Genomic DNA, 13,385 nt, shown 5'->3' with positions numbered 1-13,385 from the left:
TAAATTAATCTAAGAAACAGATGGAGCAAACAAATAGAGTGCATGTAAAAAAGCAAATGTGATGGTGATAATTGAATTGTACATCTGCGTGAGTCGTGGCATTGTGTGTGTTACCTCGGTTACAGAGAGGGACAGGTCTGTGATGGTTAGAATGTAGAATGTTCCAAAACAATTCAGAATAGAAAGAATTAAATTACAGCTATACAGAGTATTCCACTTCATAGGTTTCGCTGATCAATGCAAACAATTTGGCTTACATTGGTAAAAAGCACTGCTGTACATCTGCCTGAAAAAGTCAGTGTATACTGTAAGTAAGTGTACTGAAAATGTTCCCAAAATGTATCAATAATTAAAGTATCCAAATCCACAACTGTCTACCAATAATGCTCAAGCCATCTGCGATACACACATTACAGCTTTATAAAGAGCATTTTTTCCCCTCAAAAAGGAAATCTATGGTCATAAAACGCTGAAAGTGTGCTATGGTGATAAAATATTCATTTAACACAGCTCCATCTTCCTAAAAGGTTCATCATGGGTTTGGCGGCTGGGTAAAAATCTCAACAAGTTCAGCGGGTGAACAATTTACATCTCAGCCCTGAAATGCGGACAGCGGCTCAGTGTCTTGTTGCGAGGAGAAGGCCTCTGGGCACCGCCTGAAATAGGCTAAGATATTTAAATGTGTGCATGGCACGCTCACCTACAAAAACACTCATGTTATTTTTGAGGTCATTTTCCATATTAAAATGAAAAGGAAAGAAAAAAAATCACAAAAACCAAAGGGAGGCGAGCTCCCCAGGCAGGCGATGGAGGGTGTTGGGGGTAGGGGTAGGGCGAGGCTGCTTTGATTATCAAACATTATACCCACTAGGTCTCCTCACTAGTAGCCTTGTGCTGTGCCAGCCTTCTCCCTCTTGGAAATCTTGTTGGTTCAGGTAAAGCAAACAGGCATGCAGGTGGTGTGCCACGGCGGCTGGTGACATCACAGCCAATGCACGCACGCACACACACACACGCACGCTTCATTCTGAAAGATGGAATGGTGTGTTTTCATCTCTCTCTCTCTCTCTCTCTCTCTCTCTCTCTCTCTCTCTCTGTCTTTCTCTCTCTCTCTCAGAGCTCTGCTACATTGCTCTAGTGGCGCCACAATCAGGACAGTGGTAGCAAGGAGTATGTTAGTAGCAGGTATGATTCATCTGCTGCTGTAATTGACCTTGCGGGGGAGCAGCTGGAGAGATGGACAGCATGTGCTCTCTCTCTCTCTCTCCCTCTCTATCTTTCTTTTTTCTTTTCTCTCTCTCCATTTCTGTCTCTCCCTTGCTCTTTGTCACATGATGCACATAGTGTTCCCACCAACACTTATACAAAATTAAAAAAAAAAAACTCTCTGACTAACACCTAAGCCTGATAGCTCTGTCACCTACTGCCTCAGTTCAATAGACATACTTAGAAGTGTTGCCTGTCAGGTTTACTGGTAAGACACACTGTGTTTGCCACTGACATTGAATCGTGTGGGCTTTATGGTGTCATGGTGTTTGTTTGTATGTGTACATGAAGCAAGTCTGATGTATACAGCCACCACACAGAGTCTCACTAACACACCCACATACTGTAGTGGAGGTGATGAGTCTCAGCAGCTTTAAATCACTGGAAATCTTCTCTCTGATCTGCTGACAACAAAGGTATATTCTTGTTTGTTTATTGTCTGCTCTCTTGGCAGTCAAGAGGCAAGAATCAATTTTCCGCATGATGTACTGTAAGGGTCTTATTCCTAATCTCATTAGTACTACGGCAATTCATCCCAAAATGCAACTAATACACATACACACATATCCATGTCAAGTAGCATCCAGAGGAGGGAGCCAGTGCACAGAATAAGGTTTTCACCTCCGGTCTTTCCTTGTCATTTTCAAAATAATCAACATAATCAGCTAATATAACTGTGTAAACCCTAAACTTAATCACAGTATTGAGAAGATTGCATCACCACCATTTTTATTGGATTAGCTGCAGCATTGAACTAAGCAGTGTCATCTCTTTCCTCCAGTTCCTCCCTCTCTCTCCCTCTCTCCCTCTCTCTCTCCCTCTCTCCCTCTCTCCCTCTCTCTCTCCCTCTCTCTCTCTCTCTCTCTCTCTCTCTCCTTTCCCCTTTTCTCATCCCCTCATCCCTCAAAGCATGCAGGAGATACTTGACAAAGGCAGATCTTAAAATCAGATGCTAATTTCAAGAGGCAGCCAGCATATGACTCACTGCTATAAACGCAGACCTCCTTTCAACAAGCTTTTCTGTCCTAGCTTTACACGGTCACTGCTGGGGATGCTGGGGACACTCACTTGTTGTGCTGACCTCCCTAACACACACACACACACACACACACACACACACATTACTCACAGGCACAGACATATACACATACATTTGGAATCACGCATACTAGCAGGAGAGGCATTGTGCATCTGCACAACTTTTATCCACCTAAATAAATATTCACTACTGGCCGGCAGGAATGCTATGCTCCTGATCCAAACAGACACTGGCAATGACTCAGGAAAAGATGACATGTATTGGTCAGCGGTCAACATGAAGATTAATCTCTGAGACATCAACTGTGTCAGGGCAAAACTCTGAGAGCTGATTTTGGGGGTGCTTGCAGGAGACAGGCTAAGATAAAAGAAAGAAAACACACCAGGAACTAAAATAAAATAAGCAAAGCTCAGATCTCTGAGACTGCTGACCGGAGCAAACAGCCCAGGGCATTGATTGAACACAAGCGGAGGATCAATCATCCGGTGAGGTTACAGGGGAAGTGCAGGCAGATGCAGCACTGAACAATCACACACCGAGGCAGAGATTAAACACCCTCTGTGGTACAACAGTGCCCATTCATCCCCAGATTAAAAACACTGCAATCCAATCCCTTTTTAGCCTTCTCTCTCTCTCTCTCTCTCTCTCTCTCTCTCTCTCTCTCTCTCTCTCTCTCTGTGTGTGTGTACCAAACCTGCAACTTTTCAGTTAGGAGCTGTTAAAAAAAATTCTTCTTTCATCACAAACACACTAAGAAAATTAACAGACAAATTGCCAATGTCATTACATAGTAAAAGATAATGACCTCCTTCACCCATAACCTATACACATCAGTTTGCATGTCTACACAATTTCACTGAAATAGCAATAGAGGATCAGTGGCCTAGCCAGTATGCAAACAGTACACTGTATAAAGTATTTAACATGACATGTTTAGTGCCTGCTATATATGCAAATACATACATACATCAGATAGATTTTGTTCGATGTCACTAGATTGTTCGATGTCACTGATACTTACATACATCAGACTAGATTTTGTTAGATGTCACTATTCAAATAGTGGCAATGCAATGCTCTGCACTTATTCATTTTTAATCAATTGTAAGTCTTCATTAAAGGGGAGAATAGATAAAGAATTTAATCAATTAAGATGTAGTAAATTAATGAACAGAATATAGTCTTTAATGTTTGTTGCTAATGGGCCAATTACAACCCTATTTAATTATTAGAATTACACTGGCAGATTACACAAAATGACTCAAAAGGCTGGTTCACTTGCTTGCAAACCATATTTGTGTGTGTTTAGGTGAAAGGGAGAGAGAACTGAAAATGAATCATTTGGGGGAGGGGATATTGCTTCAAAAAGGCACCCGTCTTAGTGAATCTCTCCCCCCCACCCCCTCTCTCTATTAAAAGCAATCAGATGTCAACTCATCTAAGATTATCACGGATCACGTCCCTTCACATGCATCAGAATATCAGCTGATCACTATCGCGGACAATATAGCCTATACTCACCGCAGTAGATAATTAGCAGACTGGTCAGCAGTAGCACAGTCCAGAAAGTTGAAGACATTCTCGGCCACGGTTTTGCATCCTTGCGTTTAGACAACCTTGAAGTTGGAGCCATTGAAATAAACGGTATTTCAGTCTCAAGCCAAAATCAGCCTTTTAGTAAACGCCAATTTCCACGTGTAATTCCGAACAAAGACATGTTCAAAATGCACTGCTCGTCGGAGAGCTATCCGGTGGGCGAGCTGTTACAGCAGCAACAAAAAACATCCTTTTAAACTCTGGATTAAACTCTGGTAGAGCCTGTGTGTGTCCTTGCCTTATCCAACGTGCTACTGAAGAAGAGGAGTAGGCTATATCCGCGGTAAATTTGTTATTTCAGATTTGAGCTGTGCTGTTGAGATAACCACTGCATGAGATATATTTAAACGTCGTTTTTTAGTCTCCACATAGTCCAATAGAGCGACTGGATATATATATATTTATGTAGAATTGTAAAGGTGAAATCATTTATGCCGCAACATCGTAAACCCCTCCGAGCACCTGGATAGATAGGTGGTCTGTCTGCGAGCGATACAATTTCTCGCTTCTCTTTCGGAAAGATATTGATGTGGTTCAATAAAATCCTATTTCATTGTCTCAGAGGTGAGGAAGAAGTTCATCTCTATGACGACATCCTTCAAAGAATTGTAGAGGTTGGTCAAGAGTAAGATTTGTTGAAAAGATTACAGATGATCAGGAACAAGAAGCTACGGAGGCACCGCAACTTCCGAGTGCTCCCCGAGATATTGAGACTCAGTGTGAAAAAAGATTGCATAGAACCTTCTGAGAACTTAGTGCTATGCTGTTCACACGCACAGGAAAAAATCTTTATCATGCTGTGTCTTATATTGTGTTAATAGATTTACACAGGGTTGTTTGTGTGTGAGTGTGTGTGTGTGTGTGTGTCCATTTTCAAAATTTCCTGTTGTGTTGTGTATATATTTACATGTTAGATGTGCGATGCCTGGAGTGAAACATAGTTTAGGAATACATTCTGAATCAGAGTGATTACTTGGTGAGGTGGGATTGAGGTGGCAAAATAGAGAACTGTGGACACAAGTCATTTGACTCTTGTGAGGTTTTAATCAAGGACACAGACCGTTCTTCCCACCATGTGTGTCGTGTACAAATAATGACACTCCATTTTGGAAATGTTTTTAAAAAAAACACACATGCATTATTCCATGAATGCCCTTGTATGGAATGGAATTGCATAATTTTATCCATCTTTACAGCTCTCTGTGAGGAAAGCTAAAAGTGTTCCAGCAGAGTGGTTTTCCTCCATTGGGGTTTTAGGATTACAGTATCTCTGTTTTTAAATGGAAAATGGTGCATGAGTTGAGGGTGAATTAGGGAGCTTGGATTCATGCTTTGGCTCAGTCCCAGCTCAGAGTTGGCAGAGGGTCAGGTACAGCAGCCTTGGCTTGGCACCACACCCCCTCACCCCGCGCTGTGTGCGTTCAGTCTAACCAAGACACAGGCCATGAGCTGCGCCTCTACATATGGTTTCTTTTTTTTCTGTGCTAGCATTCTAAGCAATGCACAAATGGTAATAGGTGGGATCCTGCTCAGTGTGTTCTCATTATTGACGAGAGAATTTCTGTAAGCTGGTTGTTATCTCCATTATGACAACCTGCCAAAAGATATGACTGCTGAACAAATGACACCTTTTCTCTCAAACATGAACAACTTCAGATTAATAAATGTGTTTGTGTTCAGTACATTTTTGAAGATGAGCATGTGTTTCACATTACGAACATTGTGTTTCACATTACGGTGGTGCATTGGCCATGTCATCTTTGCATCCTTTATCAGTTGAGACAACCCTGTTGTTGTGGATTGCGATGCATCTCTAGTGTGGCCTGCATGCCGACGTCTCTCCCCTGGTTCTCAGCGGTGTTCTCCCTGTGAGGCAGTACTTAGGGGGGAGCTTCTCTTGATGTGATGGCTTTCTGATCGTCTGAGAGCTGACCTTTCTCTGCGCTGTTGCTTTGATCTGTCTACCCCGACCACTTCCTCTATATTGGTCCATGGGTTTGACTTTGAACTCAGTGTGTGGCACTTTGGGTTGCTGTGTCATTTTCTCATCTTGGAAACAAGTCTGTCCCGCCACTGTGAACGCGGATGAAAATGCAATTACTGTACTGGCTCCATGGCTGTCTGCCTTTGATTTCTCCAAATCCGTCAATCATGTTTGAAATTTGGGTGTCTGCGAGCTGGCACATCCATAGTCTAATAGGAGGAACTGTAGAGAGAGAGAGTATCTCCAGGTCTCCCAGCATGCATTCATAATGTAGACCTTAGAGTAAAGCTATTATCTCTGTTTCCATATCCAGGGATTTCAAGTCACCTCCTCCAACAGAATTATTGCCTAACAAGAATAACCTCTTTGCAGATGTTCTGTATGAACAAAGCCGCCACTGATTTTACTCAGCTGGAGCTGTGTAAAAAAAAAGCACATTCATTTTGCAAATTCCATCCAGCACGCTATTTTCACTAATGTTAACATAGCTCTCTCTCTCTCTCTCATCCCTTATTCAGACTCTCACTAAAACTTGCCATCTGTCCCCATACCGTGATATTATATTATTATTGCAGTCTTAATGGTCTGCTGTTATCACACTGCAACGAAACACTGTCTGATTACCTGAAAGCCGGAGTGTGTCAGGTGGTGGTGTTGAGTGGTGCACACAGACAGACTGCCATGGCTGAGCTGTGCCTTTTGCTAGGTGTCTGCTAATGGCTTTGAGTGCCAGTGCGCACCAACCAGGCAATCAGGAGGAGAAGGAGAGCAACAGAAGCAGTGGGGACGGAGGTTCCAACAAACAAATAACACTCTCTGGACAGAGGCTCACACTCACTGAGCTGTGCGAGACCAGAGCAAAGAGGATGAGGGAGCTGGATGAATCTGAGCTGTGAGCAGTGAGGATGAGGGAGCTGTATGAATCTGAGCTGTGAGCATGGGAGGATTATGAACTTTCAGGCCCCTGGGCCCCCCACTAATTGTCGTATATGTGGGAGAGGGGGGTGTGGGGGTCCTCCCCCAGAAATGTTTAAATTTGTTTGATGTGATTTCCTGTATTCTGGTGCATTTTTGGGATGGCCAATACTAAATTCAATCAGACTCATAGCCTACATCCTGATTTGTTGATATTGAGGCAATGATTCCATGCAAAGGCTTGGGCTTCAGGGCCCACTGACCCCTTGAACCCCTGGGCCTGGACCCGGTAGGCCCGTGCAGTAATCCATCCCTGGCTGTGAGCAGTGAGGATGAGGGTGCTGTATGAATCTGAGCTGCGCTGTTATGTCAGTGTACCTTCAATTCACACAATTGGGTGCGAGCTCACCAACTATGTAGGTGCCTTTGAAAGTCTCTCCTAAGTGCTGCATTGTGCTTAGATGTGCAGGAGGGAGACCATTACTTACAACTCAGTTATCATGCAAATGAAGCACGCGCATGTTTATGGAAAGTTCATTTAAGATGAATTATCCTCAGTTGCTCTAAAGGAGGCTGCTACTGGGTTATCGTCCTTCCAGTGCATGCACATACTGTATAGTCTATGGGGTAGATGTGCAGAATGCAGACTAATGCGTTTTTTGTCTCCACCTCATGAAAATATATATTAGTAAGCAGACCTAGTCATGGTCAAATGTGCAGTGAAGGTTTGCCTCAAGAGTTGAGTTGTCCAAGAGATGCAAAAGCAACTCTTACCAGTCCATGTTGATGGGTGCTTTAGAGAAATGTATGAATCATAAGAGGGTTACAACTCAGTGAAAAGATCCCATGAGCTTTCATGGCAAAATAGTAATTTAGCCATTAGGGAAACATTGATACATTTTGCATTCATATGGCTTTTGGTGCCATATGAAACTTTTAAATACAATATGTTATATGTAAGTTTGAATGCTATTAAATTGTGTCCAAAATATGATTGAGGAATATTGTGAATGTGAAATGTAGAACTTAACATTTCTATGTGAGTAACCATGTACAGTATATATGCTCATTATCTACAGTATGTGCTTTGTGAGCAAGTATGCATTTTAGCAGACTGTGATGATCTTTTCTGCATTTTAGCAGACTGTGATGATCTTTTCTGGCATTGAACTTGAATAATCTGATCTACATTTGTGTGATAAAATTACAATAAAAGCAAATGTCAAACTGACGCCTGGCTCTTGTTTGACTAATGCTAACAGCTCAGCAGGCATACAGTATCTGATACTGTGTGTGTGTGTGTGTGTGTGTGTGTGTGTGTGTGTGTGTGTAGGATGACACCACTTAGAATCCTGTGCTTGCAGTAGTGCTGATATTTCCCCTCATTTATTTGACTCTGTCTTTAATTTCATGTTCTTGCATTGGATTGCACAGGGGTGGATGTCATGGCATTTGCATAGACTGTTCAGGGGCCGGTAATTGAACAGCCCTCTCAGAAATCATGGTGGAAATCATTTCTCAGTGCTTTGTTGTGAGTATCGCTCTATTCACACTGGATGAAAGGAAGTTTATTATCCCATTATGAAGGCCGTGTCAGCAACGACTTGACGGAGAGGCTTCCCTCAGAACGCAGTTTTTCTGGGGAAACTTTTAATGGGATCCAGACAATGACAATTATCTGCAGGCAATTCACTTTCTTGTGAATGAGGTCCCATTAATTGCATTTACAGACTTTCAAATGAAGTATGTCGAATGCTTTTAGTCAACGATTCCCAAACCAATTTGCATGGTAATGAATATATTTCTCTGGGATCTGAAATAGTCCCAAATGCATTTTGGCAGTGGTGAAAATATGAACATGACTTTGTGGAATATGTTATGGTTACATTTGGGATCTAAGTGTAGGCAGTTTTGTTATGTCATGTGCTCTGAGGTTGTTATTTGATGAGAATTTCATTAAGGAGTCTACACAACAGAAAACGTTTGGTTAAAATGAATGACTTACACCAACAATGACAAATGCTAATGCTACTTTAGTGAAAAGAAAAAACATGCAACCATTCTATTCAAAATAAAACAGCTTTTCAGAAGCAGCCTTGTAGCTCTGACAAAAATCAAAGAATGGTTGCAAAGAACGCAGACTCAAACATTAGAGGCTTTAGAGAAATTCCTTACGGCTAGGGGGAAGGGAGTCCTGTCTGCACCAGTGGTCTGATAGGTGTCTTCGGCTTCGTGGCATCTGAATTCACCACACAGCTCCCAGCGCCCTCTCGTCTGGCCCTGAATCACTGTCCACGCCAGTACTACCCTGGTCCGGCGCTGTGGCACTGGACAGCAACAGTGGTGACATAGGGCAGAGAGAAAGGACAAGGAGCTGTTCTGTATTCACAAGAAGAAAAAAAAAGAAACAGAGGTTGACAGGAGGGTGAGAGTTCTGTGAATTCGTTTATGGATTCTCTATGCTGTGTCATGCAGGATAGACTCTCTAAATGGCTTTAAAAAGATTTGGAGTGCACATGTGTATGCTGTGGGATCAAATACTTTAAGCACATTGAAGTGGGGGGGGGGGGGGGGGTGAGGAGAACCACACCAGTTCCAGAAGAAATGTCATGTCACTTGTGGACATATGTGTTACCTGTGCAGGACACGGGAGCAAGATGTCACTTCTTAATCTCCCTGGTTGCTGGTTGCTGTGATGTTTCTTTTGGCAACGGATTCCAGCAAATGGATTTCTCAAACTGGGCTGGTGTGCTCGGAGGTAATAAAGTCCCCATTTGAGGGGGAAAATGATCCCTCGCCCTGCGTTCACATCCATTGTTGAAACGGTGGCTACTATCAATGCCATCATCCAGTGTAAACACGCTTTGTTTGTTCGGCTTATTCAGAGAACGGCACGGCTCATTTTCTCAATCCAGCAGTTTGGCTCGGCGTAATGCGTCATTTTATATGCCAGTGTCACTTTCTCTACAGAAATTTGCCAGTCACAGTGCAGTGTGGAGCGGCGACACAAGGCCCCCCTGTTACGAGGCCCCTGGGAGAGCTCTGTTTGGAAATGTTTGCGGTGACCTTAATTTTCACTGTGATCAATGGTTATGGACAGGTGTTCCCACTGAGGGAAAAAAATCTAAATGACTTTGTTGTGACAGACCTGATTGATATGACCGTGGTCGATACGAGTGGCTGACAATGAGGGGGCTCCAAAGGGGTCAGTGTTTTAATTAAGTGGTTGTAGCCAAGGATTGCGATGACGACGGACAAATGTAAGTTACTCTCAACTGCAGGTTGTTGTTTTTTGAGTCCTGACATTGATGTTAAAATGCCTGCATATTTTAAATGTGCTGGGTATTGGATATGCCCCCAGGGTGGCAGCTTCAACACTCTCTTTTGCATGAATCATTTTTCACTGGAACCGTCAAAGAGAAATCACTATCAGTAATCATTACAGCCTCACATTGTGTTTGACACTATAAAATATGTATCAGAAATCCCATTTAGAATTTCACTGCTGAGCATCTGAGCACTCTAGAATGCCAGCAACCGGCTACAGTTCTGGCAAAAGAAATGATCAGTTAAAACGATCCGTAAGAAATCATTTGCGCCTGTGTTGCTTCATGAACGCTGTGCTGGGCGTTGGACTCCGTCTCCACTGGCTGTCCGAGACCATTATTCCTGTGCGAGTCCAGAGCTCTGTCCTTCCTCTGGCTGCCCACTGCCATGGCCATCATTCAGCTGGAGACGGAGCAGAAGTGCTCACTGCAGCTGTTCCTGAGATCGCGGGCGAAAATAAAAAAGACACAGAGCCGGCTTTCATTAGCCATGCATCCTGTTTCACATCCTCTGTTTCATTTATGTTCCTGCGCACATTGTACATTGACGCATGGGTCTGATGCTAATTGGACAGTACATTTAGTGCTGATTTCTTTGTTACATGCTGTCAATAGGCAAACACATGATGAATTGTTTTTAATCACAAGTGCCAGGACTAATTTGCAAAGTTAACTTTAATGTTTGCATTGTTCAGCTGTCGCTTTAAATGCATTGTGTCTAAATGCAATTATAATTATTTATAAATAGAACAGGAAAACATTTTCATATCAAAAGAACCCCACTGTAGATTTAGCTGATTTTGATCAAAGAAATGGTCTGAATGTAAATGGCTAGTCTCCTTCATACAAGAACATTCTCATCTGACACAGAAGTCATACTCCTTTTCCCAGCTATTAAAATATTTAATAATTAAATGGCACAGACATGTTTTCACTGAGATAGATATAAGAGTGTTTATATATAGATACGACTCCCCTGATTTCTTTGGTGCTGCTTCAGTCTCACTCTCTCTCTCTCTCTCTCACTGTCTCAATCCATCCTCCCCTCCCTCTCTTTATTCTCTACTCTGTCACTGTCTCCAACAAATGTGGAGTGATGTTCAGGGAGAGTGAGCGAGTTTAGGACTCCTGACAGAGGTGGCGGCCGCATCTGCCAGCTGTCCTGTCTTTGCGGAGTCTCGGAGGAGTTCTAAAGTGCTTTTGGTCTCCTCCTCTCCTCTCCTCTCCTGCCCTGCTCCTCTCCTCTCCTGCCCTGCTCCTCTCCTCTCCTGCCCTGCTCCTCTCCGGGGCCCTAGCCTGTCTCAGTCACCCGTCTGGCTTCAGCTGCCACCACCCCCTGTCTGCCGACGACTTTATCAATAGCCGCATCAGCCCGACTTCTGGAGTTGACGACGGAGCAGCAGCGCCATCGTTGCCGCACTCTCACAAACGTCCCCCACAATCTGGAATCGCCGCTGCCCACTAAGCCGGCGGTTTATCTTCTTTTGAAAGGTGTATTGCTCTCTGTGACTGTGTGTTTGTGTGTGCATGTGTTCATGAGAGTTAGAGGTAAGATGTCGTGGGGATTTGGGACGGCTGCACCCCGCATCACTGCTTCCTTTCCTCTCTCAGCTCACCGCCACTTTGGACTTTTGTGTGATAGATTATCCCATTAAATTCACTTTCTAGCTGTGAGAGGTAATACCATGTCTTACAGTAAGTGTGTAGTCTGTCAGTGTGGGCCATGGGTTGTGTGTGTATGTGTGTGTGTGTGTGTGTGTGTGTGATGTGTGTGTGTGATATGAGTGTGTGTATGTGTGTGTGTGTGTGTGTGTGTGTGTGTGTGTGTGTGTGTGTGTGATATGTGTGTGTGATATGAGTGTGTGTATGTGTGTGTGTGTGTGTGTGATATGTGTGTGTGATATGAGTGTGTGTGTGTGTGTGTGTGTGTGTGTGTGTGTGTGTGTGTGTGATATGTGTGTGTGTGTGTGTGTGTGTGTGTGTGTGTGTGTGTGATATGAGTGTGTGTATGTGTGTGTGTGTGTGTGTGTGTGTGTGTGTGTGTGTGTGTGATATGTGTGTGTGATATGAGTGTGTGTGTGTGTGTGTGTGTGTGTGTGTGTGTGTGTGTGTGTGTGTGTGTGTGTGTGTGTGTGATATGTGTGTGTGATATGAGTGTGTGTATGTGTGTGTATGTGTGTGTGTGTGTGTGTGTGTGTGTGTGTGTGTGTGTGTGTGTGATATGAGTGTGTGTATGTGTGTGTGTGTGAGTGTGTGTGTGTGTGTGTGTGTGTGTGTGTGATATGAGTGTGTGTGTGTGTGTGTGTGTGTGTGTGTGTGTGTGTGTGTGTGTGTGTACACAGTAATGCCCAGGGACACTGGCAAGTTTTTTTGACTATTTTTTTCTCAAGTCTGCCCATTGGTGCTCAAACATTAGTTCCAAAGCTCTGAATACAAAACTACTGAAGTTGCATTATTCATAATGACACTATGGAGGAGATATATGCTCAAACGACATGAATCACTTGCTTTACTCACCAGAGAGACACCTCTGACAAGCAAGGTGAAGCTGAAGGTCATGTGACTCATTCGAGGAGCGGTTCCCTCTGTAATTTCACAGATCCAATCTGAGTGATCGGAGGGGGCTGAATGAGAACAGGAGGCAAAATCTTGAGGAATGCGGCTGAATAAATGAAATTAGAGTGGATTTAATAAGGAGGATGAGGTAATGAGGAATCCCGCTGAGAAATTAGTCTCTCGTCTGCCGGACAAAATAGAGACTCGTGATCAAACTAAGCCTGCAGGTATTGAATGATTAAAATGTAGGATTGGGAAGGCACAAGCAGTGGACAAGCGGCAGTGGTCTCCCACACCCTCTCAGACATGATAATCTACTTTTAGAGGCCACAGCAAACAGCCGCCCTAGAACACTTCAGCAATATCGCTCTCAAGGCATTGATGAAAGCTAAAATCACAGAGTGCCAGGTAAATTAATTATGACTGACACACACTTGCTCTCTCACACACAGACACACAGACACAGACAAACACACACACACACACACACACAGTACACACATACATTTTCACATCCACCCACACAGAAAGGTGAGGCACTCTTCCTCTGGTTGCTCAGTGCCAGACAGTCAAGCGGCCAGGCGAGGTACTCCCACACTAAAAAAGCCCAGAGCAGGGATGGTAGGAGATGCTGCCAAGCTCCCAAAATGTCACTCTGCTGCTGGGTGCCCTTTCTGCGGATCCCAACTGTGTGATTTAGTCA

General features: G+C 43.6%; 1 protein-coding gene across 2 annotated transcripts in view; it reads right to left on the bottom strand.

The window, feature by feature from the left end:
- The window catches only part of tafa5a (TAFA chemokine like family member 5a), a 68,681-nt gene extending 64,050 nt beyond the window's left edge, over positions 1-4,631 (bottom strand). The window contains exon 1 of one of the 2 annotated variants that reach the window (XM_042079504.1): positions 3,827-4,631. In XM_042079504.1, the coding sequence (XP_041935438.1) occupies positions 3,827-3,938 (112 nt within the window). In that variant the 5' untranslated portion in view covers positions 3,939-4,631. The remainder of the gene's footprint in view (positions 1-3,826) is intronic. The other variant, XM_042079502.1, reaches the window with a different exon arrangement.
- Between the last annotated feature and the right edge of the window lie 8,754 nt (positions 4,632-13,385).

Source organism: Alosa sapidissima, chromosome 22 (genome assembly GCF_018492685.1).
Source record: "Alosa sapidissima isolate fAloSap1 chromosome 22, fAloSap1.pri, whole genome shotgun sequence".
Taxonomy (NCBI): domain Eukaryota; kingdom Metazoa; phylum Chordata; class Actinopteri; order Clupeiformes; family Clupeidae; genus Alosa; species Alosa sapidissima.
The sequence above is the reverse complement of the archived record's forward strand: the minus strand, read 5'-3'. Positions and strand labels throughout refer to the sequence as shown.